At 39.8% G+C, this 27,492-nt stretch overlaps 1 protein-coding gene across 1 annotated transcript in view; it reads right to left on the bottom strand.

Annotated features, from left to right (window-relative positions):
- Nucleotides 1–1,134: 1,134 nt before the first annotated feature.
- The window catches only part of P5CDh1 (delta-1-Pyrroline-5-carboxylate dehydrogenase 1), a 35,288-nt gene continuing 8,930 nt past the window's right edge, over nucleotides 1,135–27,492 (bottom strand). The window contains exons 2-7 of the mRNA XM_065239769.1: nucleotides 10,644–11,120; nucleotides 10,411–10,582; nucleotides 10,159–10,346; nucleotides 9,503–10,093; nucleotides 9,326–9,444; nucleotides 1,135–2,555 (exon numbers count right to left, since the gene is read on the bottom strand). Of these exons, the coding sequence (XP_065095841.1) occupies nucleotides 2,440–2,555; nucleotides 9,326–9,444; nucleotides 9,503–10,093; nucleotides 10,159–10,346; nucleotides 10,411–10,582; nucleotides 10,644–11,120 (1,663 nt within the window). The 3' untranslated portion in view covers nucleotides 1,135–2,439. The remainder of the gene's footprint in view (nucleotides 2,556–9,325; nucleotides 9,445–9,502; nucleotides 10,094–10,158; nucleotides 10,347–10,410; nucleotides 10,583–10,643; nucleotides 11,121–27,492) is intronic.

Raw genomic sequence — 27,492 nt, forward strand, 5'->3', positions numbered from 1 at the left:
TATCCCCTGGCTACGACTTTCCTGCCAGCCTATAGCTGGCCCGATTTTACCCCGGCCTAGGGCAAGGGTAGTTCCTCCAAATTCGTTCGGATTAGGGCAAAATAACAAAACAACAAGAAGGAATCATATTTAAGACGTCTATTCTACTTAGCTTTGTCCTCCTCCTTGCTGTTGCCACTGCTGTTCGGTGGGTCAAGGTACAACCGTGGTTCGTTACTTTCTACCGGTAGCAATCACGGACAATAACAAAAAACCTCCATCGTTCTCCTGCAACGGTGCTCGACTGTTCTATTGATTATGTTTTCGCCTTCTTTTGTAGCGGGAGAAGAAACGGGACCTGATTTAATAACAAACGCGAAATAATTTAAAACGATACTTTTTTCCCTACATTCTCTAAAACACCTAACAATTATTTGAATAAAATAACGTGCAAAATTTACAAATTAAAATTATTCACGAAGGCATAGTGGTGAGTATGTTGCCGGCCGTAAAATGACAACAAAAACAAAACATAACAAACACGGCACACGCTCGTGTGGAACACGGCTAAATTACACTCGGCGGCAAAACTACAGAGCGAAAGTGGAGGTGGGTCGGCCACACACTTCGACGGGGCGGAAACGAAATCTGCAAGCAAGCGCTGGATTGAAATCCGGCAGGACATCGCAGCAGAGGCAGACCCAGGGGTTCATGGCGGCGGAGCCTCAATAAGGAAATTAAGCAAGTCGATAGCCCAGGTCAAGGTCAAGGCAAAAGCGAGCAGCCGCCCAGGATGGAAGTCTTTCACGTTGGCCCTTTGCACCGCTGGCGGTGCATAGGACCCTTAAGTAAGTAAGTAAGTAAGTAAGTAAGTAAGCAAAACTACACAAAACGGGTTAAATTGTAACACGCATGTTACATGTTTGAAATTTCAGTCTTTGAGTTTTTCCTATATGTATAACACTGAAACACTCTAATGTATATGAATTTTGTGTGTGGTTAACCTGGTCGTTCGGTTGACGTCTTGATTCTTTATGAAAATCATTTAAAACCCTATTTTATCTGCATTTATGACAAATGGCCATTATACCAAACGGGGCTGAGCCTTGACAAAATGTGATTTCTCAATTTTTCTCATTGTGTACAAACGAACAATTTAATTTTAAACATTTATTAACTCGGTTTCCGTTCTTTCTTATTCGCTTAATTAATTATATCTCAGTTTGACCCAGTTGGCTTGGGTTATCCATATGATTTACACACATTCAAAGGTAGCGTTTGTATAGCGGACATTTTCCGAAGCCAAACCGTGGCTCCAAAACAGTGCACTGCCCACTACACAGTAGTTACCCGAATATTGGTTTTTTATCGTTTATTTGTTTCAGCAACAGTACGTTAGTCAAGTTTCGATCGTTCTCATCAGAAATGTCATACTTAGTTTAGTTATGGGTTTTTCGAGAGTGCTGTGGTGCTCGAAGACGACGAATCAGATGCTTGTATGTAATTATGGCGCAAAATCAAACTTTGGTTGCGTTTTACAGTGACTGGTATACAGATTAGTTTATTGTTGCGACTACATAATCGTTGCCTGTGCTGCGTATGGTATAGGGTGACTACTCTTGGTTTGGTTGTTGTGTTACATTTGTCTGTGATAAAGTTTATTCTTTTGTTTTCGTTTTCCAGTAACAACAGCTAGTTTTATGGTTTATAGCATATGGGTTATATACTTTTGATACTTTTTCCTTAAGCAAAATAATTATCTAGTTACGCAGCTACTCAGTTGCATAGAATTTATCTCATCATCTCATCATATTGTCAATTGGTATGAATTTATTGGTGGCAATTTAAAAGCTTCGATAATCAGGATCCACAAAATAAAAGCACAAAATTAGGGAACATATTCGAAGGTAACTAAACGCTGGATAACACAGTTAGAAATTTATTCACAAGATTACTTAAATCTTAAAGTAGCAATGTGTTTCCTGCAAAAAACAAACGAAAACTGACTAACCAAAAGTGGTAGTGTGGTACACAATTATGATCAGATCTAACAAGCGTCTGCCGGTGCAAGGGTTGTTTAACACAAAAATGCTCGTGAGTGATATATGAGTGTTTTTAGTTTATCTTTTCAAAGGTACGCAATACATTATGTGAAACTCGAATTGAGAATCAAATATCACTTGGGCTCAAGAAAGCGTGACGCTACTGCGAGCCATTTCTGTTATCGAGACTTAGGGATAAAACAATACTTCTAGGTGCTTTCGGGTTAGCGTGGGTTTGGCTTTCCCACATCTTGCTTTTAGTTGAAATTCGTGGCTTTTTTCGAGGAAAAATAGTGCCAGAAAGTAGGTACGACAAAAATTCACATAATGGGTGTACGGGTGTTCTAAGGATGCAGAATTGATTTTCTTTCAAATCACAAAAAGTGCAACGAATGCACTAGATATTTGCTGGCAGCGCTTATTCGCGCATATACGGGTAGTCGACTTCATCCAGCGGAACAAAGGTTTCCTTTATGGATTGTGGTGTTGTCCACCGGAGAACGTAGTGTGGACCACCGGCCTTGTCGTTGGTTCCTGAAATGTTAAAGATAAGGTTTGTAGTCACAGCTCAGAATAAAGATGAGATTAACAATGTCCGTTTGGGAACAACGTTTGCAATTGCAAAAGCTTCGATGAATAATGAATGTTGACTCATTTGTGAATCTTTAACATATAGCTAGATCCTTGGTAACTTTACTCAAGTTATCAGTTGATATCTTGAAAATTAAGAATCAATTCGGCATCTTCATGTTGTAGGGGTATAGAAGTGACCAGTAAAGCATTCTAGTAAAAGTATGAACGACTGTCACCACAAAACTGAAAAAGTTGTTCCAATAGAGCAAAGCAGTACATTTTGACGGTTCGATTGGAACAACTTTTGACTAATGCCGTTTTAGTTTGAAGCGAACCCTCACCCGGGTTGTAACTTAGGTTCACCACCAAGCAACCTGAAAAACGACTAGGTTCGAACCCAAATTTTTTTTGAGGCTCATCAGTTTCACGCATGCATTCAAAACTTATGGTATGTATGGTAAAAGTAAAAAAGGTGAACAACAAAAAATCAGTCAGACAGAAAATATTGCATTGTTATGCACTTCTATATCAATTTCTACCGTGCGATGGTATTCGGGCCTTTTTCGGCCCAAACGCGCTATTCAAATGACTGTATCTCTGAAGCCAAAAGCTCAATGATCTTGAAATTTGGTGACTTTTCCAAACTTCTGGTAAAGTTTCAAAAGCACGTACAGTGTCTCAGAATAAAAAAGTCACACGCCCGGCTTCTGGGTCTTTAAGGATCCAATATTGTTTCTGCTATGAAATTCACAATTTGAGAGCGAATTTCAATCTAACTGCAGCAAGAGGAGTGCGAGACATCTAACTGCACAATTTTGTCATCATGACCGCACGGAATCATCTACAATCCGGAGTGGGTCCGGGAGAATTGAAACCGGCTGTTATGCGAAGAAATTTTTGTGAAAATATGATGCTGCGCCATATGGAGAAGTAATCTCCAGAGGATCCAGAACATTTACGGGTGTCATGAAAATCAATCTAAATCATCGCGATTTTTTTAAATGTCGTTTTACTTTACTTGAATAGTTATATACGATGTCTAAACATTTTTTGGACCATCCATGGCCTCACGCTGCTGGTCCTCCGGAAAATCCGGAACATCCGTTACAACGCAGAAGCCCAAGACTGCAAACAGCGTATCGATTCATGTTAGCATGGTTGGTTCATGGCATTGTGATGATCAATTTTTGTAATTTAGCTACCATTCGATAGATATACATATATACGAATCTACTTTCAAATGAAATATAAAGTTACCTGACTGGACCTGCATTTGGTCAATCGGATCGGAAAAAAACTGTGACTCCTGAGCATAATGCGTATCGATTCATGTTGGCATGGCTGGTTCTCAGCAATGCGTCCATCAAATTTTGAAATTGAGCCCTAATTTGAAAGGTATTGGCTTTTCAGCAAAACAGATAGGGAATTGATTGGACTTGTAGTTGGCCAGCCGGACCGGGAAAACTAGTGTGAGGATTATGGTCTGAAGATTCCCGGAAAACCCCATGTATGGTCAATTCTTAAAAGTAAGCCTAGATATAAGAGATTTTTTGTAATTTGCATAGAATATTGAGAATAGATGAAATATGCAATCCTCAGACCGATTCTGTTACTGGGTGGCCAGAAAACGGTTCTATGAATATGCCGAATCACCGCAAGTAATGTCAATTTTTAACTGTGGTACGAGATATATGCGGTTTTGTTGAACTGCATACAATTTTGAGCAAAGATGAAATATGCAATTTCAATACCGATTCTGCTTCTTACTGTCCATATTCTTCAAGCATATGTAATCCTTCTGTTGGATTATGTCGCCTTCATGGTCATAAGCTGGCTTGTAATTGATGGTATCCATTTGCGTGCGTTCAAATAAATTTTGGAAAATAATGGCAGCGGACTCAATCAGCAGCGAGCAAGGGAGTGCCCAGTGCATATTTAAACTGAAAACTGATGTTGAGGAATCCCTTGGCAGCTAGCTGTCAATGCCTTTTAGACTTTTCTATTTCAAGTCACACATACACTTGTACATAACATTTCAGTTCACCCACACTGTACACAAACATCATACTCTGATCGAATGAAACCTCAGACCATTCAAAACAAATCACCGAAATCGCTTTTTCGAATGATACCTGCAACGGATGACGGTTGTTTTGAAATCAGATGATTTTCCTCTAGAATACAGGATGAAAATTGTTATGAGAAGGGATAGGGCCTTCAGTTGAAATGAGTAATGCTCTCTGCAGAATGACTGTCATACTAAATGGAAATGCATATGATATTGGTTCAGCCCCATAACGCAAATCATTCAAAACGATAATGTTAATAATTCTATCGAATGTCATTTGCTGATCTGAGCTGATAAACGAGGTGGAAGCATATGCATCGCTATCAGAGCTGTTTCGAACATAGGTAAAGGATGAAAACCAATGTTTGGCTAATTCGTGGTGGAGGTTCACCACGAAAAAATTTTATATCCATAATGGAATGGCTTATTATGGCTATTCAGTATAGAAATGAAGATTATCAAATTATAAATCTAATTAGAAGCACTTGCATGTCACACTATTCTTAAATGTTTGTCCTCTGAGTGCCGTATGTTTTATAGCTAATTTTCAAACGAAAATCATCCTGTATTTGGATGACAGTCATATGGATGTTCATCATCTGACGACGAATTCAACCATAAGAAAATCATCCGAAATTCGAATGCATATTGTTAAAGGGCTCGAGCAATGCAATAATCATTCGAAGTATTGCGGATGTTTTGGTTCAGTGCAGTTCACGGCGAGTGTGATAGTTTGAAGAAAGCAACCCAGTTTCGAACCTGGTTCACCAAACTAAAACGGCTTAAGGTACATACTTTTCCTTATAGCGAACTCGTTTACTATTCAGTTCCAATCTGGATCGGGTATAAAGATTGGGTCTGTTTGTTTTCTGACAAACAAAGTTTGTTTTTTTAAGCCTAACTCAGGTTGAGGTTCACACTAACTAAAAGTTCGGTTTCACACTCCTATAATAAACGAATTCGCTATTAATGGACTTTAGTGACCAGTACTGAGTTTTGTCATTGTCACAGGAAGATTTAAATTATTTTTGACTGACTGACTGACTGACTGACTGGAATAATGATGATCGATTCTCTTCGTCGATTTTCTCTTTTGTTAATAGCTCGCTAGATTTAAGGTTTCTCGGTGCATTTGCTGTTGTTTTCGATAGCCAATTCAACCTGTTGCAACTCTGCATTGAACAAATTCTAGAAAATTGTTTCGCTTAGCTGTAGCAATGCAAAGAGAAAATCGATGAAGAGAATCGATCATCGCGTATACGCCCTTATGCCACTGGCGTGCACAGGGTGGGGCAAGGTGGTAGAAAAATTGCACCATTCTGGTGCATGAAGAGGCAAAGCCTAAAAATTGCAACACAAAGGTGCATGGTGAAACAAACTTCACTGACAATTTTTGGTGCACCGTTCTGGTGAATGGAGGAGCATGCTCAATTGAAAATTTCGGATGCGAAATTTGCATCTCTCTGATAAATGAAATGAACAGAAAATTTCTGGTGGAAAACTTCCACTGGTCTGGTAAATGAAGGCACAAACTTTATTTAAAATTTAGCTATATTGAAAATTTGTGGTGGAAAATCTGCACTTTTCTGGTGAACGGATGGGTAAGCTTTTCGGAAAATTTTTGGACTTAAAATTGCATCCTACTGCTGAATACAGAAACAAACTTTAATATTAATTTCTGGTGTAAAATTTGCACCATTCTGATGATTGGAGGGAAGCTAAAATAAGGGCAAGCTTTATTTGGTGGAAAACCTGCAACATTCTGATGATAGGCAAAGCAAGCTATATTGAAAATTTCATGTGGAAAATGACAAAAGGAAATCTGCACCAATCAGAAGATTGGAGAAGCAATTTTTATTGAACATAACCGGGGGAAAATTTGCATCGTTGTGGTCAATTGAAATTTTCTGGGGGCAGGTTTGTATTGAAAATTTCTGGTGTAAGATTTGCAACAATCTGCTGCATGGAGGGGTAAATTGAATTTAAAATTCCTGATGTAAAAATTGCACAGTTCTAGTGAATGGAAGGGCAAGCTTAATTGAACATTTCTTGTAGAAAAACTTCAACGTTTTGGTGAATGGACGGACAACTACTTGACTTCCGAGAAGAACCTCAAGGGTATTGAATTCTGAGGACAGTTAAAAAAAAAGATTTCTGGGGATGATTCCATGAAAATTCTGCGAATGATTTCAAGTGAATCCTGCGGATAGTTCCAAGATAATTTCGAAAAGAATACCGAGAGAATCAAATTTTGAACGACATTCCAAAGGGATGTTGGTGATAATTTCAAGGAAATTCCGAGGATAATTTAAAGCTCATTTTGGGGAGAATTTCTGTAGAATACAGAGGAAAGTCTTCTGAAACTTTAGGGGAATTTCAGTTCCAAGGTGTTCTGAGAAAATTCCAAAATATTTCTGGGGAGAATTCAAAGAAGATTCTACGGATGATTTCTAGTGCATCCTGTAGATAGTTCCAAGATAATTTCGAAGAGAATACCAAGAAAATCAAATGTTGAGTGAAATTCCAAAGGAATTTTAAGTAAAATTTCAATCGAATTCCGAGGATAATTTCTAGCTCATTCCGGGACAGGAATTTCAGTTCCAAGGTGTTCTGAGAAAAAATCATGACAGTTCTAAATATAACTCCAGTGAACTTCTGAGAAGAATTTCAAAAGAGCTCTTAGGAGAAGAATCTCAAGGATATTGAATTCTGAGAACAGTTCCATACGATTTCTGGGGAGTATTCCAAGAAAATTCTGCTAATAATTTCTAGTGAATCCTGCAAATAATTTCAAGATAATTCCAAAAAGAATACTGAGAAAATTAGATTTAGAGTGAAATTCTAAAGGGATTTTGAGAAAAATTTAAAGGGAGTACCGATAATTTCTAGCTCATTCCGGGAATAATTTCTGGATAATACTGAGGAAATTCTTCTGATACTCATAGGGAATTTCAGTTCCAATGTGTTCTGAGTAAAAGTCAAGAAGAATTCTAAAAATAATTCCAGAGGACTTCTGAGAAGAATTTCAAAAGAGCTCATTCAGTTCTTAAAATTTCGAAAAGAACCTCATGGAATTCTGAGGATGGCCTTTTTCGCAACTGTACAAAGTTTAAAGACAGCTTTTGGATTCCCTAATTGAAAAGTGGTTAGTCATTAAACCTTGGTCGATTGTTGTCTTATTAAGAATTCGTCTAAGAATCTTCTCTGAAAATTTCAAGTCATTTGTTACCGTGGTTAAAAAGTTATAGCTGTTTATGTGGGTTGCAATAAATGCGGGTTTGTCCTTTATATCATCTTTAAAAAATGTTGAATTTTTGGCATCATTTTCTGTCACCCCAACTAGCGGTACTGAGGGACAGGGTTGACACCCTTTCGAACGATCCTGGTAGTTTCGGACGATCCTGGTAGTTTCGGACGATCCAAGTTGTCCGATTCCCAGGGTTCAGAAATTGGAAGCAAGCGACCGAGTTGCTGAGCAAACACAATCGCAGTCATACCCATGTTGGTAGTATGGAAGCGTGGCGGAATTTGAAAACCAGGAAGGATATCGACGAAGAACTGAACCACCAAAAAACTGCTATGATTGCTGCTAGAGAGGCAAAGTGGTTACAAAATCGCTATATAATGGAATCATCGCTATTCCCGCATAAACAATAACCATAAGAAGCGCCTAACCACCAATTCGGGATATCATCCCAACTTTATGTGGTGCGGTCGTACCATCTATGATATCGTTAGTGTATGGTACCCATTTATTAGGGTTGTGCGCAAACTTTGCAAAGGTGGCCGACCACTTTGTGAACATTCGGAAGGAGCGGAAAGTGTGTCACCAAGTTGGTGGCTAATTACGATCCTGTGCTTGAAAAACACTTGGCGGAAGGTGCCAAAAATTGCCAGTACACAAGTAACCGTATTCAAAATGACATGATTACGTTGTTGCACAATGTAATGTTGCAGAAAATTGCGAAAAACTTGCAGTTTGCGATTGTCATCAGGTTAATTGATAATGATCGGCCGACGGAAACATTCAGGGGTGTGAGACGGGTGTTGAAAAGGCAAGGCAACCAAATTGCAGTATACACACTCATTTTTTATTGCTGGAAACCAGCAAAACTAAATAAAACAGCAAAAAAGGTTATCTTCCATTTAATTCCACTTAATTAAGTTTGGTATCCATGACAGATACGTATTTCGACTACAATGTGCAGTCTTCATCAGTGTCATTCCCACTAAAGAACTTATCAAAATCTAACCCCCTTAAGTACTCATCCCCTAGGTAAAAAAGTCAAGATCATAGGTATAAAAATGAAACTACAATGGTAGTTTGCTGTTGTTTCAACAAAAATCGTATTGCTGGATCATTTTCAGCAAACCATTTTGCTGGAAGATGAAAACAAAATTTGGTGTGTATGTAGCATTTCGGTTAAATGCACCATAGAAAAAAAATTGCCCCTCCTTAACAAGATTCCTGTGCACACTAGTGCCTTATGCATGCTCACTGTCGAGTTTATCCCATTGCATTTTGTAAGTTGTGCTCAAAATATCGCGAATTGAATTTAAAACTGTCCAAAAAAGTTGCACAGTTGTCCATTTAGAAATTAAAATTGTCAACAATGCTGTAATAACCGAAAATACCTGTTCCATTTTTAAATAAGCTACCTACCTGACATTCGACCACCGCCAAATGGCTGTTGTCCTACCACCGATCCAGTGGATTTGTCATTAAGATAGAAGTTACCAGCTGTCAGTTTGAATTCTTCCAAAGCGCGCTTCAGGAACGCTCTGCAATTACGAACGGTCAGAAAATTTACGCACATTGAAAGCTGGGCCACAAACTTACTCATCCTTCGAGAATACTGCACCGGTGAGGGCAAACCTCGTCGAGTTGCCAACCAGTTTCATAGCCTGATCCAGATCCTTATCCTTGTAGACGTAGATACTCAGCACCGGGCCGAAAATTTCCTCAACCATAATCTTGTCCAACGGGTCGGACGAATGCACAATCGTCGGCTCGATAAAGTACCCTTTGCTATCGTCACACTTACCACCGGCAATGATTTCCAAGTTCTTGGAACTCTTGGCGTGATCAATGTACGATTTGATCCGATTAAATGCCTTATCGTCGATTACCGCCGATGTGAAGCTGGAAAAGTCGGCAACATCTCCAATCTTCAGCGTATCTCTCGTCTTCTGCAGACCTTCCTTCACCTTGGGCCATAGCGATTCAGGAACGTACATTCGTGAGCAAGCCGAGCACTTCTGCCCGCAGAATTCGAAGGACGATCGTATGGTTCCAATCACAACCGACTGCACATCAGCCGAAGGATGCACGAAGTGGTAATTCTTACCACCACATTCACCAATCAGTCGTGGGAAGTTGTTGTAGATGTTGATATTCTCTCCAACCTGACGCCATAACCGGTTGAAGGTGCTGTGAAATTGAACTTGATGTTTTTTCGAGAACAATAAAGAAGATGCGCTTCGAAAAACACTTACGGTACCGAGCCGGTGAAATTGATACCAGCTAGATGGGGCGATGCGGTGATCGTGTCTCCAAACACCGGACCATCGGTTGGAATGAAGTTGACCACACCGGGTGGGACACCAGCCTCACGCATGATCTTGAAGATGACATAGTTCGACAGGAGAGCCGTGTCCGAGGGTTTCCACAGGACTGCGTTGCCCTACGATAAAGACAAATAAATTCTTGATGTCTATTCTAAAATTTGAATGATATATCATACTAACCATCAAAGCAGGAGTGTAGGCTAGATTTCCTCCGATGGCCGTGAAGTTGAACGGGCTGACCGCCGCGACGAATCCATCGATACCACGGAACCGCATCGAATTCTTTGTCACTTTGCTATTTTCACTAATCGGTTGATATTTGCTCGCTTCCCTCAGATAGACGGTGTTCATTCTGGAGAAATTGTAAAGTCACATCTAGAGGAATTCCTTTCATACCGTTTTAAGACACTCACCGAATAAAATCTATCAACTCTGCAGCGGAATCAATCTCCGCCTGGATCACAGTCTTGGCCTGTCCGAGCATGGTGGCGGCGTTCAGTTCTTGCCGATATGGACCAGCCATAAGATCGGCTGCCTTCTGCCAAATCTTGATTCGTTCGCTCAGCGGAGTTTTGTCCCATTTGACCTGCGTTTCGGTGGCAGTCTTGATGGCCTTTTCCACCAGCTTCTTGTCGGCCCAGTAGAACTGAGCGATCTTTTTGCTGTGGTTGTGCGGCATCACCTGATGCCGTACGTTGTTGGTGCGAAACTCTTCGTTTCCGATGATGATCGGGACATCTTCTAAGGTTGCGGCGGTTTTCTTCAAAGCCGCTTCGATTTCTTTGCGCTCTTTGGATCCCTTTCTGTACTCCAGGACCGGTTCATTTACGAGCGGATATTCCGGCAGCTTAGCATCTGGCACCACTGAGCCTATGCAGCGAATGCCGTACCTGTAATAAAATGAAATGAAAGAAAAACTTTTAGTTATAGGGGTAAGCCGTGTCCAGTGCATCTCGTATTACTTTAATACTATTCAGAAATGATGAAGTGAGTACCTATTCGGTGGAGCAACCCATGTCAAAACAATCTTTAAACAAGGGATACAACGTAACAAGGACTAAGATGTGTTCCTTTGATCACTGAAAAACCGTGTTCCCCTAGTTTGAACTAGGCAGGACTTCGCGTGGTAGATCAACACCATATCGCACCACGAAAAAGTAATCTACCCGCGTTACGTGGATTTGGACATCATTCATAAGAATTCTAATATTTTCACAAGGTATCTTAACATTGTTGTATTCTTAATACCTCTATATAATTATCTTGATACTGGTGAATACCTTTGTACACATTACATTAATCATCAATAAAGAGTCATCAACACGATATGACCTTGAGACACTTTAGTTGATAACATGGTGTCAGAAGTTAATCGATTTTAATAGCAATTAACACTTTCGCGGAAAGCAAATCTTATATAAATGTGTAATCGAACTCGCGAAGAATCGTTTGGAGTGGAGTGAACCAAGTTTCTAGCGACGGTTCGAGAAGTTTTATTTTGCACTTGCGACATAACCTAAAATGAGCAGCATTCCTGTTCCATCACCGCTGAAGTTGGGAGTGGACGACGAGGAGGCAGTGAAAATTTTCAAGCTGCAATGGAGCTATTATGAATGACAAGCCAGCGCAACAACAAGTCGCGACTTTGATGGCTGTCATTGGTGCCGAAGGAATAATGTTAGTGGAAGAGCTCAATCTTACGGCAGTAGAAAAAAGTAAAACCGAAACGATTCTGCAGAAACTAGAGCAACATCTAGTCCATGTTCGCGACCAGCGTGTAGAACAAGCGGAACTCAACACGACATGCCAACGAGATGGGGGAGAAAATCGGCGAGTTTGTCAAAAAGCCGCGAAGTGTGGTTATACGGCAGAGCAGCAAGAGGAACTACTCAGAGATAGGATCATAGCTGGTATCCAGGATCATCATATGCGCAAGGAATTACTAAGAGCAGGGAATTTATCCGTGAGTGATATGGTGAAGAAAACTCAAGAACACCAACAAATCGAGGATCTAGCCAGGAAATATGAGCAAATGTCATCAAGTAAGGCAAGTTCGCGTGAAACATTCAAAGTGACCACAGCATGGAAACTGGAGAAGCCATGCTTTTACTGTGGAGGAAAGCATCCAAGGGATAAGGAGAAATGTCCGGCATACAGAAAGAAGTGTCTAGGCTGTGGTAAAATCAACCATTTTAGGAAGGTCGATGCGAACAAAGAAGAAACCCTCCGGAAAACACGTCCGGCAACTGGAAGACAGTGTATTGAGGTCAACGGATTCGGACAGCGAAGAACAATGTGAATATGTCGATATTGCAAAAGTTGATAAGTAACGCTGTAAGATAATGGTGCAGTTGAAGATATCGGGTGAAGAACGGCAACTTCGAATTTTGGACATTCAAGTGGATACTGGAGCTAGAGTGAATGTGTTGAGCCACCATGATTTGAAACGTCTTGGAACCGGATGTCAGCTGTATCGTACGAAGGGGAAGCTGCGATGCTATTCGGGGAATATAATTATTCCGAAAGGTAAGGTGAATCTCAAAGTGCAGCTGAAAGATCGAATCATAATGTAATCATAATCGTTGTGAACGAAAAACGCCCACCACTGCTGTCGTCGAAAGCTGCAATCGATCTAGGAATCATCAAGATCCAGAACATACAACGTCAGTACTCTACAAAAGGAATGTGGACATATTTTAGGTAAGTACTCTGATGTTTTCGAGGGCGAAGGATTATTCCAAGGAACTTTTAAAATTGAAATCGATCCCTTCGTTGCAGCAGTGCAGCAGAAGCCGCGTCGGATTCCGTTGGCATACTGGCTCGAGCTGAAAGCAAAAATTGAAGAACTGGAAAGAAAGCAGATTGTCGAACCAGTAAGCAAACGCATGGAGTGGATCAGCAATTTAGTCTTGGTGAAAAGAGGAAACAAGCTTCGACTGTGTCTGGATCCCTCAGAGCTAAACCAAGCGATTAAACGTGCAAACCATCAGATTCCGACGGTGGAGGAAATGCTGCCTGATTTTACGAAGGCCAATGTTTTTTTCGATATTGGATGCTAAGAATGGATTTTGGTATTTGAAGTTGGATGAACAGAGCGCGCTGCGTTTTGGATGCCAAAGGGAGTATACAGATGGAAGAGGATGCCGTTTGGAGTTTCCTGCGCTCCGGAAATACACCAAAAGGCTCAACAGCAGCTTATTTCAGGGCTCAAAAGAGTCAGGTGCCTAGCAGATGATGTCGTAGTGTACAGATGTGGCGCTACGGTAGAACAAGCCATGTTAGACCATAATTGCAATCTGAGGGCAACATTGCAGCGATTTAGAGAGCGAGGATTGAAGGTAAACTGAATATACCAACACCAAGGAATAAGAAGGAGTTAATGAAATTCCTGGGACTGAGCACGAATTTGGGAAAGTTTTTACCGAAGTTAGCGGACATCAGCGCTCGATTACGCAGATTAACCAAAGATAACAGTGAATTTGTGTGGGAAACTGAAGCAGAGGAAGCGTTTCAGCAGATCAAGTGCTTAGTAACTCCAGTTCCAGTGCTGCGGTACTATGATGCCTCAGAGAGGTTGACGATACAGTGTGATGCAAGCAAGTATGGTGTGGGTTGCGCCCCCTGTTACAAGAAGGACGACCTGTAGCATACGCGTCACGAACATTAACAAAAACGGAGAGCTACTATGCACCGATCGAACGCGATTGCGTAGCGATAGTATTTGCGTGTAAGCGGTTTGACCAGTACGTGGTCGGACGTCAAGTGATAGTAGAGTCAGACAACAAACCATTGGAAAACATATTCGTGAAACCGATCACTGAAGCTCCGTTGAGACTGCAACGCATGAGGATGACACTTCAACGGTACGATATCACGGTTAAGTATAAGAAAGGTGTGGAGATGCATATTGCTGACCTATTATCCAGGACGGCTACGGGCTCGTTGTGAAACTTTTGCGGATATAGCGCACATCAACGTCGTCGAATATATTAACATGTCGGATGAGCGGTTCAGGCTAATTGCTAATGCTACGAAAACGGATCACACACTTGGCAAACTTGTACGTACTTTGATGGATGGTTGGCCCGAGAGGAGAGAAGAATTGGACGATGATTTACACAGGTATCATACAATCAAGAGCGAACTGTCGCTGCATCAAGGTGTAATTTTTAAGTCAGACCGTATATTGGTGCCAAGGAGCCTTCGACAGCAGTTTATAGGAAAAATTCACACAGCACACTTGGGCGTTGATGACACGATTCAGGCAACACGCAAATCGCTGTATTGGCCTGGAATGGCAGATCAAATGTACGGAATTGTGAAGTGTGTATGACGTTCAGCGCCAGTCAAGCAAGAGCACCAATAAATACACATCAGATTCCTGATTTTCCATTTCAACGCGTGAATATAGACCTCGGTGAAGTAAAGAAAGATGGGAAGAAAGTCTTTATGTTGGTGATGGCTGACAGCTTTGCCAATTTTATCGAGGCAGATTTTCTGAACGATACTAAGACACAAACCGTTATCCAAGTATGCAAGCGTCACTTTGCGAGGCATGGAACATCAGAGATTGTTGTTACGGACAATGGTCCGCAGATTGACAATGCGGCCTGGAGCGAATTCGGAAGAGATTGGGGTTTCAATCACGTCACATTAGCACCGTATCACGCTCAAGGAAATGGTAAGTCTGAATCAGCCATCAAAGCTATTAAGCAATTATACCGAAAGTGCTCGAAGAGCGGTATTGATTTTTGGAAGGCCTTATTGCAACATCGGAACACTCCTAATGCCATTGGATCAAGTCCAAATCAACGTCTCTTTTCAAGAGACACACGAAGTGAACTTCCTCGGATCACAAATAAGCTGCAACCACCAAAGTCCGCAACAGTAAAGGAAAGAATTACAGAGAAAAGACAAGTGACTAAAGCAAGTTATGACAAGCGATCCAAGGAACTACTAGAATTGCAGGTTGGCGACAATGAATTTGTGCAACGTAGACCAGATGTGATGCCATATTGGAAAAAGGCTACTCTTCTTAGGAAGCTACCGGACAACTCATGTGAAGGGCAAACACAAGACGGCGGAACATATCGTAGAAGTGCTATGCACGTAAAACCTGGTAGAAATTTTCATGTTCCAAAAAAAAAGGCGAGATAAGTTATCCTGATCAAAGTGCACGAGAATTCTCAACAAACCGTGTCTTTGAGAGATATATCGTATGCGTGATAATGTTTGCACCATCGTACAAATAAGGTTCCCGTTTCACCTGTGCATACAATGCCTTGGTTTTCTTTGCATGCACGTAACCTATAGCTCATACCGTAGTAGGCTGTGTATAAAAGAAAATAATTTACTTAGTTTGACAGTTGCACCATGACGAAGTGGCAGTGTATTCGTGATTTTTCCCACGCGCAAATGTCGCAAAAAGACATTTCAATCGACGTGGGAGTGTCTCGGTGGACCGTCAAAAGGATTTTAAAGGGCGAACACGAAATTATTGCGACACATTCAACAGGGCATAACTTTTTTACCATTGGGTAAAAATCAACCAAATTTTGCACACTTTCTCATTGATGTGTATTGTGTACATGCTGTCAAACTCGAAGTCGTGTTTTTCGATTCAACGAAAATGGAGGTGAACCAACGCGAGTTGAGAGAACAAATTCTTTCCAAACACCTGGAATTTCCTGACCTGTCGCACCGGCAGTTGGGAAAAATGTTGAACATTCACCATTCAACCGTCTCCAGAGTGTTGAAGCGGTTCCAGGAGCGGTTGACGTTGGACCACGGCAAAGGAGCTGGAAGAAAACCGGGACCGGAGAACAAAAAGACGGAGGGAAAGGTGAAGCGGATGATTAAAGCAAATCCCAACGTCTCAAGCCGTGATTTGGCTAAAAAGATCGGCATGTCGCAGAGCTACGTCCAGAATGCAAAGAAGAGAGCTGGACTACATACATACAAGGTACAGAACTTCCCAAACCGCGATGAGCGGCAACAATCGACGGCTAAAACTCGGGCACGGAAGCTCTACGAGAAGATGCTGACAAAATATGGCTGCTGTGTGATGGACGACGAAACGTATATAAAAGCCGATTTTAAGCAAATTCCGGGGTTGGAGTTTTTCACCGGCAAGAGCAAGTTCGATGTGGACGACAAATTTAAGAAGAAGAAAATGTCGAAGTTCGCCTCCAAATATCTCATTTGGCAGGCCATCTGCTCTTGCGGACTGAGGAGTGAGCCTTTCGTGACAAAGGGCACAGTAAATGGCGAGATCTACAAATCTGAGTGCCTCGAGAAGCGCCTTTTGCCGTTCTTGCAGCAGCACGACGAAGCTCCGCTATTTTGGCCAGATTTGGCATCATGCCACTATTCTAAAAGTGTCTTGGAGTGGTATGAGGCCAATTCTGTCCATTTTGTTCCAAAGGACATGAATCCGCGAAACTGTCCGGAGCTGCGCCCGGTGGAGCAGTACTGGGCAATAATGAAGCGGAAACTTCGGAAGAGCAAGAAGACAGTCAAAGACGAGAAGGACATGTTAAGAAAATGGAAAAAAAAACTGAGAAACTGGTACCGGATGACACTGTAAAGACTTTGATGGAGGGCATCAAGCGAAAATGCGTTCAATTTTACACTCAAGGCTCCATCGATTAACTTTTCTTTTGATTTTTGAAGTAAATATATGTATAAAAGTACCCTAAAATTTTGGTTTGATTCTAAACATTATAAGAAAATTGGCATGACATTTTCGGTGTTGCAATAATTTCGTATTCGCCCTTTAGACCGAGAAAAGAAAGGACAACTATCCGCGAAGGTGGCCACAGGTCGTCCGAGGTCAACTCGGGTTCCGAGGGTTATCGCTGCTTTCAAAAGAAAGATTCGGGTGAATCCAGTGCGTTCAATAGGGAAAATGGCAAAGGAACACGGGATCAGTGACTTTATGGCTACAATTTTGCTCCAGACCACTTTTTGATTAACCGTCTAGGTAAATAGTAGGACAATGGTAGGAAGTTGATATTCTTCTGACATACTCCAGCTGAACTTGGCGCAAAGAATAGGACAATCAAATCAATACGCTAAGATGCACATACCTAAAAGTCGGTAAAGAAACCTAGATATCGGTAAAAATTACCGATAATCAAAGAAAGTGCACATACCTAGATTATCGGTTATCGTGGATTACCAATAATTAACGTTAAACATGTCCTAATTTATAGTAATAAACAGCCAATTTAAAGTCAAAAGTAACGATTTTTAGGTAATCGTAGCTTATAGTGCACACTCTTAGCTACGATTACCTAAAATTATCGGTAAAAAGTTATCGGTATTTTTTACCGATAAAAATTGTTACTTTTTACTTTAAATTTATTTTTTACTATAAATTAGGTAATATTTAACATTAATTATTGGTAATCCATGATTACCGATAATTTAGGTATGTGCACTTTCTTCGATTATCGGTAATTTCTACCGATATTTAGGTATTCTTTACCGACTTTAAGGTAATATTAGGTAATATTAGAATTAGAATTTTTTTTTTCGAAAATTTTTTTTTTGGCTTAATTTACTCTATATGTATCTGGGAATGAGCCTTTAAAAGCATAAAGCCGTCCGGAACTTATTTAAAAAGTTATACGCAATTCAGTGAATGCATGTCAAATGGATGAAATGCGCGTGAGGAACTTTAAATGCTTCTACTGAAAAGTAGTGTTTTCAAAATCGCCGTGCAATGTACAGGTCAGAGTTTTCATTCAAATCGATTCCGGTTTTCTGTTTTATGTTCATAATTAAATTCTCCACAACATGAATAGAAAGATTTTTTAGATTTGTTTGTTATAACATGTTTTTTTTTATAAACAAAGTCGAAAAAAATAGGGTTTTTAAAAAAATTTTATTCAACTTCAAATTTTTTTGTGAAAAAAAAAACATTATTTTTACATACGAATTAATTCATGTTGTGCGCTGTACCTTCAAATTTAATGTCCTGTTTTTTTTTGTTTCAGACGTGATCATGGACGTAGGGACTGCACGGCGCGAAGTGCTGCTTTAAAGAATTGACTTCACATTATTTATAATAATTGGGCTAAATTGCAAAATTTAAAAAAAATGTCACTGATAATTAATCTTCATTAAATCCTTAATAACATACATAAAGAATCGCTAACATTCATTTATTTCCCTACTCGCAATCCACTCTCAAAGATTGGCCTCATTTTAGGCCTTCTAATTGTACTTCCCCCCTTAAGGTATGTGCATCTTAGCGTGCAGGCTACTGTGTCACAGTGCAAGATGCAAGATGTTGCCCTGAATACAGTCAATTTGTCATATTAGAAAGTTATTGGTTGCGAAATAAATTAATTAAGTTCAATCAAAAAGTGGTCTTCAGCAAAACTGTAATTGAGAAAATTTCCCATAAGAATAGATTGTAAGCTTACCCGTGAATCATAATGGAAAAAGATTAGGACGATGAAACTAAAAAGTTCTTTTTTCCCATAGTTATTCCCAATTAAAAATACCATACTCGAACGATAGCCATGATACAACTATTCCAGAAATGGTTTGGATGATACCTGATCACGTCTTTAAGCAAAATAACTATACAAATTATATTTGGGTTCCCATGTAAACTTCAAAGGCCCAGTGCAGTATGAGGTCACAACCAAATTAGCTCATATTTTGGGAGAATGACCAGGAACGGATTTAGAATCTTTTGAGGGAGAAGGAGCAAAACCGACATATACATTCTTTGAAATTAATCGAAAAGATCGCAGGTGAAAGTGCTGCGAAAGCTGTGACTTGTTTCAAAAATTTCCATTACCAATTTTTTGTGAAACCAAAACCAAGATCTATCAAGAGACTTGAGAAATGTTAACCAAAATTTCATCTCACAAACGAAACAAGCTTGCATGGAGTAGAGAACATAAACCTCAATTTAAGTGATGACAGGAATTTACGACCATTTAAAGTAATAAAATCTGCTGGCACTGATTCCTACACTATATGTACCAACATATCGTCGGTTTCATGCAATAGGAGCACAACTCAAAATAAAAATCATCAAAGAGTTTACTTTGTTTAAAATGTATGCCAAAATTGGACTGTTTTATCAATCCACAGCAAGAGAAACACTAGGCCTTAAATAATAAGGTGTATTAAAGCGTTATTATTTGGAGTGTGTTTGCTTTGTAAGTGTGAGTTGCGTTGCTATGGCATGAAACCGACGATATATCACCAGTTGACACAGGTCAACCACATTCGCACACTTGCTTAGTTTGGTCCCCTGAATTAAATTGTCAGTCAATCAATTTCTGTATATACCAAAATTTAGATAGGCATGACCTTGAACTGGTAGCAACGTCGAAATTGCCAATGTCATGCAGTATCAGTGCTTTTGGGCGTTGTTTTTAATAGTGATCTTATCGCCATCTACGATCGCTTCCAGTTTTTGATTGTTGCATTCGAGTATTTTCGCTCTTATTCGTAAACAGGTGCGATAAGAATGAGCGATGGCTTGTGACAATGCAACCATTTTTTTTCAAACAAAACAAATCGTTTCAATGCAATCTGATTCATCTGTTGCCAAGACAAACAACGGCCACAACGTGAGATGTGTGCGCTGTAATTGAATAGATCCACCTGTCTCGTGCGACTACTCTATGAGCAGCTAGTAGAAATCTCGAAACTACCTAGCAAACATTTGCGATATGTGTATCCACATTATTGCCATTCCACTCTGGGGCGATTCCAAATTGTCGACCACACTTGAGGTGGGAGGTGGGGATGGTTGTCCTAGAATTTGTGACCGTACGTGTAATAGGTATGGGAAAAAGCATAACACAAGGTGTGGAGGGAGGGGGCTGGGTGACTTAAAAATATCGAAAAACTTGTGGATGTCTTATTTGACTCGCCCTTCTGCTATTTGACACATTACTAACACCTCAGAGAACAGCTAATAAAAGCGAATGATAGTTTCCCTGTGTGAAGATAAACGGTCGGCTATGTAGGTATACAGTGCAGCACGTCGTCTGTTGACAAAGCGTGGGTGACTGACTATGCCATAATATTTGCTACCAGTACCACTGCTAATAGAGCGATAATATATGCGGGAAACTTAACCGTTATGTTCACGACGGGATACTCGGGTACCCAGCTCCCATTTGAATAAAAAATGTCGAGCACATTAACGGCTAGTAAGAGGTTTTTAGAACTATTTACTTTCCATCATAATCACCAATGAGACGCAAAAATCCACTTATTTGTTTTCGTATTTTAAACTCAACTGACGTAAGAAAAGAGATAATATTCTATACTTTTCACTGGTTCAAGCGTCATACATACACAGTGGGTGTTATTTTTAGTGTATCTCAGCTGTGGCCGTGGTCAGGTGAAAAGATGCAGCCATGTAATCTTGCCACACTGAAATGTGTTCTAAATATAAAAGTTAACATTACTTTGAAAATTGAGTGCTCCTCTGTGTTGGCAGCCGCTGTAATCAATGACTGACCGTTGTGGTGCAGCATTCGTCTCCCATGACGTCCGCAACAATCGATCACTAATTATCGCACTCCGTGACATTTATTATTCAGACTTGTGTGATCAATTTTCGACTTTCGAATACTGCCTATATAAGCATAACAGTCACATCATCTTCGCTTGATTTCCTATTCTAGAATAGGGTAGGGCACTACTTCGGCATATGAGCAAATTTCCTTCGTATCGAACAGAAAAATATATCAATGATTTCGATGTGAACGAATCAATCATAGTTTGGTACGATATTTTAGTTCAAAGGCTACAAAACAAAATCGATTGGAACGCATAATATGCATATTTACATGAATTCTTCTCGAAAACAAAAGAAGCGTTCCCAGCGAATCAATTTTGTCTGCTTTCATCCGTATGCCGAAATGCTTCCCATTGGATCTATTGATTTAAATTATTTATGTTTTGTTATTGCTTGAAAATTTTCGAAATCTTTCTTCAGTATTTTTTATACAGAAATAACGAAGAACTTGGAAGAGCGATTCATTTTAAGCTTATGAAACATTAGACGACCAGCGGATTACAGATCATTAGAATGAGATCCTTTCCAGCTAATTCAATCCTTACAAAATAACATCATTAACCCTCCGTTACTCGCGCTGTTGTACTTTGTACAACACACAAGATTTTTCCATTGCCATTTTGTTGCTGAGTTACCAATCGATCTAAAACCAACGAGTATTCCTTAAAAAACTTGTTTTGATCTATACAAGCTAAACATTGATTACAGTAAACACCTAAAAAATGCGGATAATAGAGAAAATGTAAATGGAAACCGCGTAAACTGTGAACATACTTCGTGGGATTTGACTTAATTGATTACAACATGGAATATATCGAGATCCTGACCCGATAGAAAGTTACTGTCTCCGAAAAAGTTGTTCAGGAGATCATAGCCTTGTCGCTGGCGGACAGTAGTTCATAATTTTCTCACTACGTAGCGCTAGTATACATGTGAAATTCTCGTATGTGATATATCTTGAGATCCTGACCAGATAGAAAGTTACTGCCTTTGACAAAGTTTTTCAGGAGGTCAAAGTCTATTGCTTGGCGCTCAATGGTTCAGAATTTGCTCACTACGCGACGTTAGTATACACGTGTAATTCTCATATAAAATATCTCGAGTTCCCAACCAGATAGAAAGGCACTGTCTTCGGCATAGTTGTTCAGGAGGTCAAGGCTTTTTCGCAGGTGGCCAGTAGTTCAGAGTTTTCTCACTTTGCGGCGCTACTATACATATGAAACTCTTTCATATAAAATATCTCTAGAACCTGACCAGATAGAAAGTAAATGTATTCGACAAAGTTTTTCAGGAAGTCAAGATCTTTTTGTTGGGTGATAATAGTTCAGAATTTTCTCACTATGCGGCGCTGAAATACGTGCCTTTCTCGCATATACAATAGCTCGAGATCTTGATCAGCTAGAAAGTTGCTGTCTTCGGCAAAGTTGTTTAGGGGGTCAAGACTTTTTGGCTGGTAAACAGTAGTTAAGAATTCTCTCACCACGTGGCGTTAGTATACATGTACACTTCTCGCATATGCTATATCTCGAGATCCTGATTAGATAGAAAGTTACTGTCTACGACAGAGTTGTTCAAGAGGTCAAAGTCTTCTGGCTGGTGGACAGTAGTTCAGATTTTTTTCACTTCATGGTGCTAGTATACATGTGAAATTCTCCCATATAAAATATCTCAAGTTCTTGACCAGAAAGAAAATTACTGTCATCGGCAAAGTTGTTCAGGATATCACAAAATTTTGCTCGTGGACAGTTGTTCAAAATTTTCTCACTACTAGCGCTAGTGAAATGTGAAATTCTCGCCTGTGTTATATCTTGAGATCCTGACCAGATAGAAAGTTACTGTCTTGAACAAAGTTGTTCAGGAGGTTAAAGCCTATTTTTTGTGCACAAAGTTTCAGAATTTTCTCACTACTCGGCGCTAGTATACTACCAAATAGAAAGTTACTGTCTTCGGCAAAGTGGTTCAGGAGGTCAAGATCTTTTGGCTGATGAACAATAGTTCAGAATTTTCTCACTGCGGATTGCTAGTATACACGTGCAATCCTCATATACGCTACAGCTCGAGATCCCGAACAGCTAGAAAATTACTGTCTTCGGCAAAGTTGTTTAGGAGATCAAAGCTGTTTTGCTGGTGAACAGTAAATAGTTCATAATATTTTCGGTATGCGGCGCTAGTGAGCATGTAAAATATTTGTATATGCTGAAGGTCAGGAAGTAACTGTCATTGTCAAAGTTGTACATGCGGCAAAGTTCTTCCTGATTGTGAACATGCAAATGTGTTGTGTTCAAAGCCCTCTCATTTTACGTCCAATTTTTGATCTCCTTAGGTAATTTGAATGGAATGAATAGTATAGCATAAGGGTTCTACTTCTACTTTTAATTTCAATTTTTTTTTCAAGTCAATTATGAGAAAATCAATCATGATTCTTCAGAGTAAATTTTGAAAAATAGTGTAACTTTGGGTGAACCTTTCATATACAAAATTTGAAAATGATATTGAGCAATTTGCCTTTTCGTATTTCCATTCAAAATCTTTCCAATGTTCTAAAAAGAACGAACATTTGACGTTTTTAAGGGGTGTCCTTAACATTATGATCGGGAGTGTACGGTTTTATAAATTTCTCCATTCAACTCAGCAAAAGTGCCTGAGTTAGTCTCGTTGTTCGTCCACACTTAAATACAGGGATTTTTTTGTTCTGGACCCCTCGATAAGACATTTTGAAATTAGCCTCGAATGAAAGGGAGACCCTAAACATTCATTTGGTGGAAGTTTCAGCGATATTGATCTTTTCAGATAATGTTTTCCATCTGAGATACGTTTTATCATTAATTTATCAGAAGTATACAAGTGGAAGACTCATCCCAATTTATGTATCCACAAATCTGCATGAAAATCTTCACCAGTTAAATAAATCCAGAATACATTTGTCTTATCCCACTTAGACTGATGTAAATTGTATTTTTATTTTATGATATTTGATATGCGAGAATTTCCCGCCAAGTTTTGAGAAATTTCTGAACTACTGTTCATCAGCCAAAAGATCTTTATCTCCTTAATAGCTTTGCCAAATACAGTAAATTTCTAGCTGTTCAACATCTCGAGATACTATATATGCGAAGATTTCACGTATATCCTAGCGCCGCGAGTGAGAAAATTCTGTACTGTCGACCAACGAAAAAGTTTTGATCTCCTGAACAACTTTGCCAATGACAGTTTAGCAGGTCTCGAATTATGTCTAATGCGAGAATTGCACGTGTATACAAGCGCAATGATGTGAAAAAATTGAATTTCTGTCCACCAGCCAAAAGGCATTGGATCCCTGAACAACTTTGCCAAAGACAGTAACATTCTATTTGGTCAGAATCTCGTGAAAATTTCACGTGTATACAAGCGCCGCTTAGGATCTCGAACAAACCACATGCGAGAATTTCACGTGTATTCTAGCGCTACGTAGTGAGAAAATGTTGAACTACTGTCCACTAGCGAAATCTATCTGATCAGTATCTCAAGATAGGTAGGGGAAATTCTCCTCTACCCGTTTGTGTTTTAATTTTGCAAATGTAGGTTTCGGTTCGCGAGAAAATAGCCTTAGAAGGTTTGTTTACAAAATTGAGTTGAGGCCTTTTCAATTGTTGGTCTTGATATATACTCTTGGTTGCATCACCAACTTGAGGCGAATCCTAACTGAATACCCTACCCGAATCTTCAACTCTGTAGCACTGATGAGGGTGTCGCTAAGTCGGTGACTTCTCGTTAAGTAAGTACTGGATCAACATCTCCGTAACGTGGGTGCATCACCTTTTCGTGGTACGTTACGGGATGTACGATCTACCACCGAATCTTAGTCTTGACTACTTCAAACTAGAGGTACAGGATTTTTTAGTAATCAAAGGAACACATCTTAGTCCTTGTTACTTTTTATGCCTTGTTGATAGTGATAAGTCCTCGGGTTGCCTGTACCGAGGATGATCTTGAAACAAGGAAAAAATGAGTTAGTTAGTCTTCATCTATGTGATTCCTAATCTTCTATTCATTGTTCTCTAGTTTGAAGTGGTTAAGACTAGGGTTCTGATGCATGGTCATTATCGGTGTCATTGCTTATTTTTATTGCTAAGGAATCCCATTTCGACTGACAAAGGGGCGCGCCTTTGGAGGGTATTCCAACACTCCGAAGGGTATAAATAGCGGGACCTTTCATTTAGAATCGATTCCTTGCGATGAAGGCAAGAATGACAACTGTATCAACACCGAATACTTCATCATTTCTCAATAGTGATGGAGTAATACGACATGCACTAAACTAAGGACACGGGCTATACTACAATAGATCAAATTACTGGTCGCAGTAGTGTTATGTCCCGAACAAAAAAAAAAAAAAAAACATCTCCTTAAGCAAAAAAATAATTTTAATGTCACATCAAAGTGGATGCACTTCAATCGTATCGAAAATATGGTGTAATATGACTTGCCAAAAAGGACAAAATTATCATTAATACAGTGCATGAACTGACATTACGCTGCTTTTACTACATTGATTTATTGTTGTAGCCATAAAAATTACATGACATTTTCGACATGATTGAAGTGCATCCTCTTTTTTCCCCTTGATTTGTTTTCCGTCGATATTGTTTTCCGTGCTGAGCACCAATGCTACCGACGCCAGGGAGGCAGCTCCTACACCTGGACCCTACCTATCGACCCATCAACTCATGCACCGGGGACCAACGGCTTTACTTCGCCGTGATCAGAGATGTTATGCCTCAGAACATCCCGGCGACGCCAACTGGGATTGAACCCAGGTCTGCTGGAGTGAGAGGTAATCACGCTTACCACTACACCACCGGCGCAGCTATCCTTTTCTATTAGTTTTCAAGCTCAAGATTTCTAAAAGAATACAACCTTTTACTTTCCAAAAACATCATTCGGCTCAATGGTGTTCGACCTAGCGGTCTTTGTGATTCGCGGTGTTTATGCTTCTGTAACTCAGAAAAGTTTTATAGTTCTGAGACTTTGGAGAAAACGTCAGAGATTCGGCCTTCGAAATATTCTATATAGTCAGAAACTCAGAAAAAATTTGATGCAGAGTATAATCAACCGGTGGAAACTAACGATTTTAAATTGGCTCACTACTTGACTAGCTTATTAGTCCCAAGCAAATCGATTAACGTACCCCATTCTAGTTGAAATTCTAGCACTACACTATGTTTGCTTTGATTCTCTATGAAAGATAAAATGAGGGGTTCGTGGATTTTCCTATGTCTTGAGGGGTGCATAGATTAGCATAGGGGCATCATAGTCTAGTCAGTAAAGGCACGGTATTACCAAGCCGGAGGCGGCGGGTTCGATTCCCGGTCCGGTCGAGGGAATCTTTCGGGTTGGAAATTGTCTCGACTTCCCTGGGCATAGAATATCATTGTGCTTGCCATACAATATACAAATTCATACATTGGTAATTACATCGAAAGCTCTCAATTAATAACTGTGGAAGTGCATTTAGTAGAATACTAAGTTGAGAGCACGCAATAAGCTAATATGCGCTAAACAATAAGGTTGAAAATGCGAATAAGAAAAAGAAGATAGATTAGTTTGGGATCGAAGATAGTACTAGAGCTGAGCCAAAAAGTTGAGCACGTTTCTTCGGGACCTGCTAGTCTTAGAGTTACCTCTATGGTATAATTAGCAATTACCAGTATCGCCTCGATAATCTTAATTATATATGCTACTGAAAACTTACACCTACTACATCAACCGAATCAAAAGTAGCAACGAAGTTTTCCTTAGCAATTTATTTAGCAGTTTATGTTTTTATCTCGTAGGGATTGACTGCGTCGGTTTAAAATGTTTATCCTTATAGTTCAACCACGATTCGTTAAGATCAAAGAGTAAGGACCAGTGTTGGCAAAATCATAAATCAATTGATATTTTTCCGCTCTCATGGGCTCGCAATATCACGCGTGATATTGGAACAAAATATCATGCATGATATTGATTTTACAAGCTCCTTTGATATTGCGAGACTATTCACAACGTGCAAAAATCAAGCTGAGAGTTGATTTGACACATAAATGATTCCATTGCACTCGTTTTCATAGAAAGAGAAAGCATAGTTTGCTATCTCTTTTTAATCGTCACCGATGGCAGACGCGAAGGGACTGCTGCAAGCCGTTATGAAAGTTTCGGTTGCATTCGGGTGTAAAGCAAAAATCATTTAACTCAATCTCACCGATGATTGGTGATATTTGCAGATGGTGAGTTTTGTTAGCTTGATATTCCGAGCTGCGATATCACAGCTTGCAAAATCAACCGCAGTTGTTTGCTTGCTGATTTTTGTCCACGAAAATCAAGCGTTCTCTTTGCGTTGAAGAGATTTGATTTTTTGATATTTTCCCAACACTGGTAAGGACTGTAGAAGGTGTGTTTTCGATGAGCTCTCGATTAAAAGTGAGCCTAGAACAATTGGTCCTAAAGCACACCAAAGCAGTATGAGGGGCTTTACGGTCTGGTAGAGGCTCGGGTCGAATAAACAATTTTCTGGATATCCCTAGTCCACCAAAACTTCATAGGTAGAAGATGACAGTACATTTGGTAGTTGCTGCTTCGTGATTGATTTGAACTAGTATTGTACGAAGATGAAGCTTAGGGATTAACTCGCTTTAATCTAATTTCAGCTGAGATCAGGCATACGTTCCAGTAGGAATGTTGTA

This window comes from Ochlerotatus camptorhynchus, unplaced genomic scaffold (assembly GCF_037179485.1).
Source record: "Ochlerotatus camptorhynchus isolate MF236.1 unplaced genomic scaffold, CSIRO-AGI_Acam_v1.1 ptg000062l, whole genome shotgun sequence".
NCBI lineage: Eukaryota > Metazoa > Arthropoda > Insecta > Diptera > Culicidae > Ochlerotatus > Ochlerotatus camptorhynchus.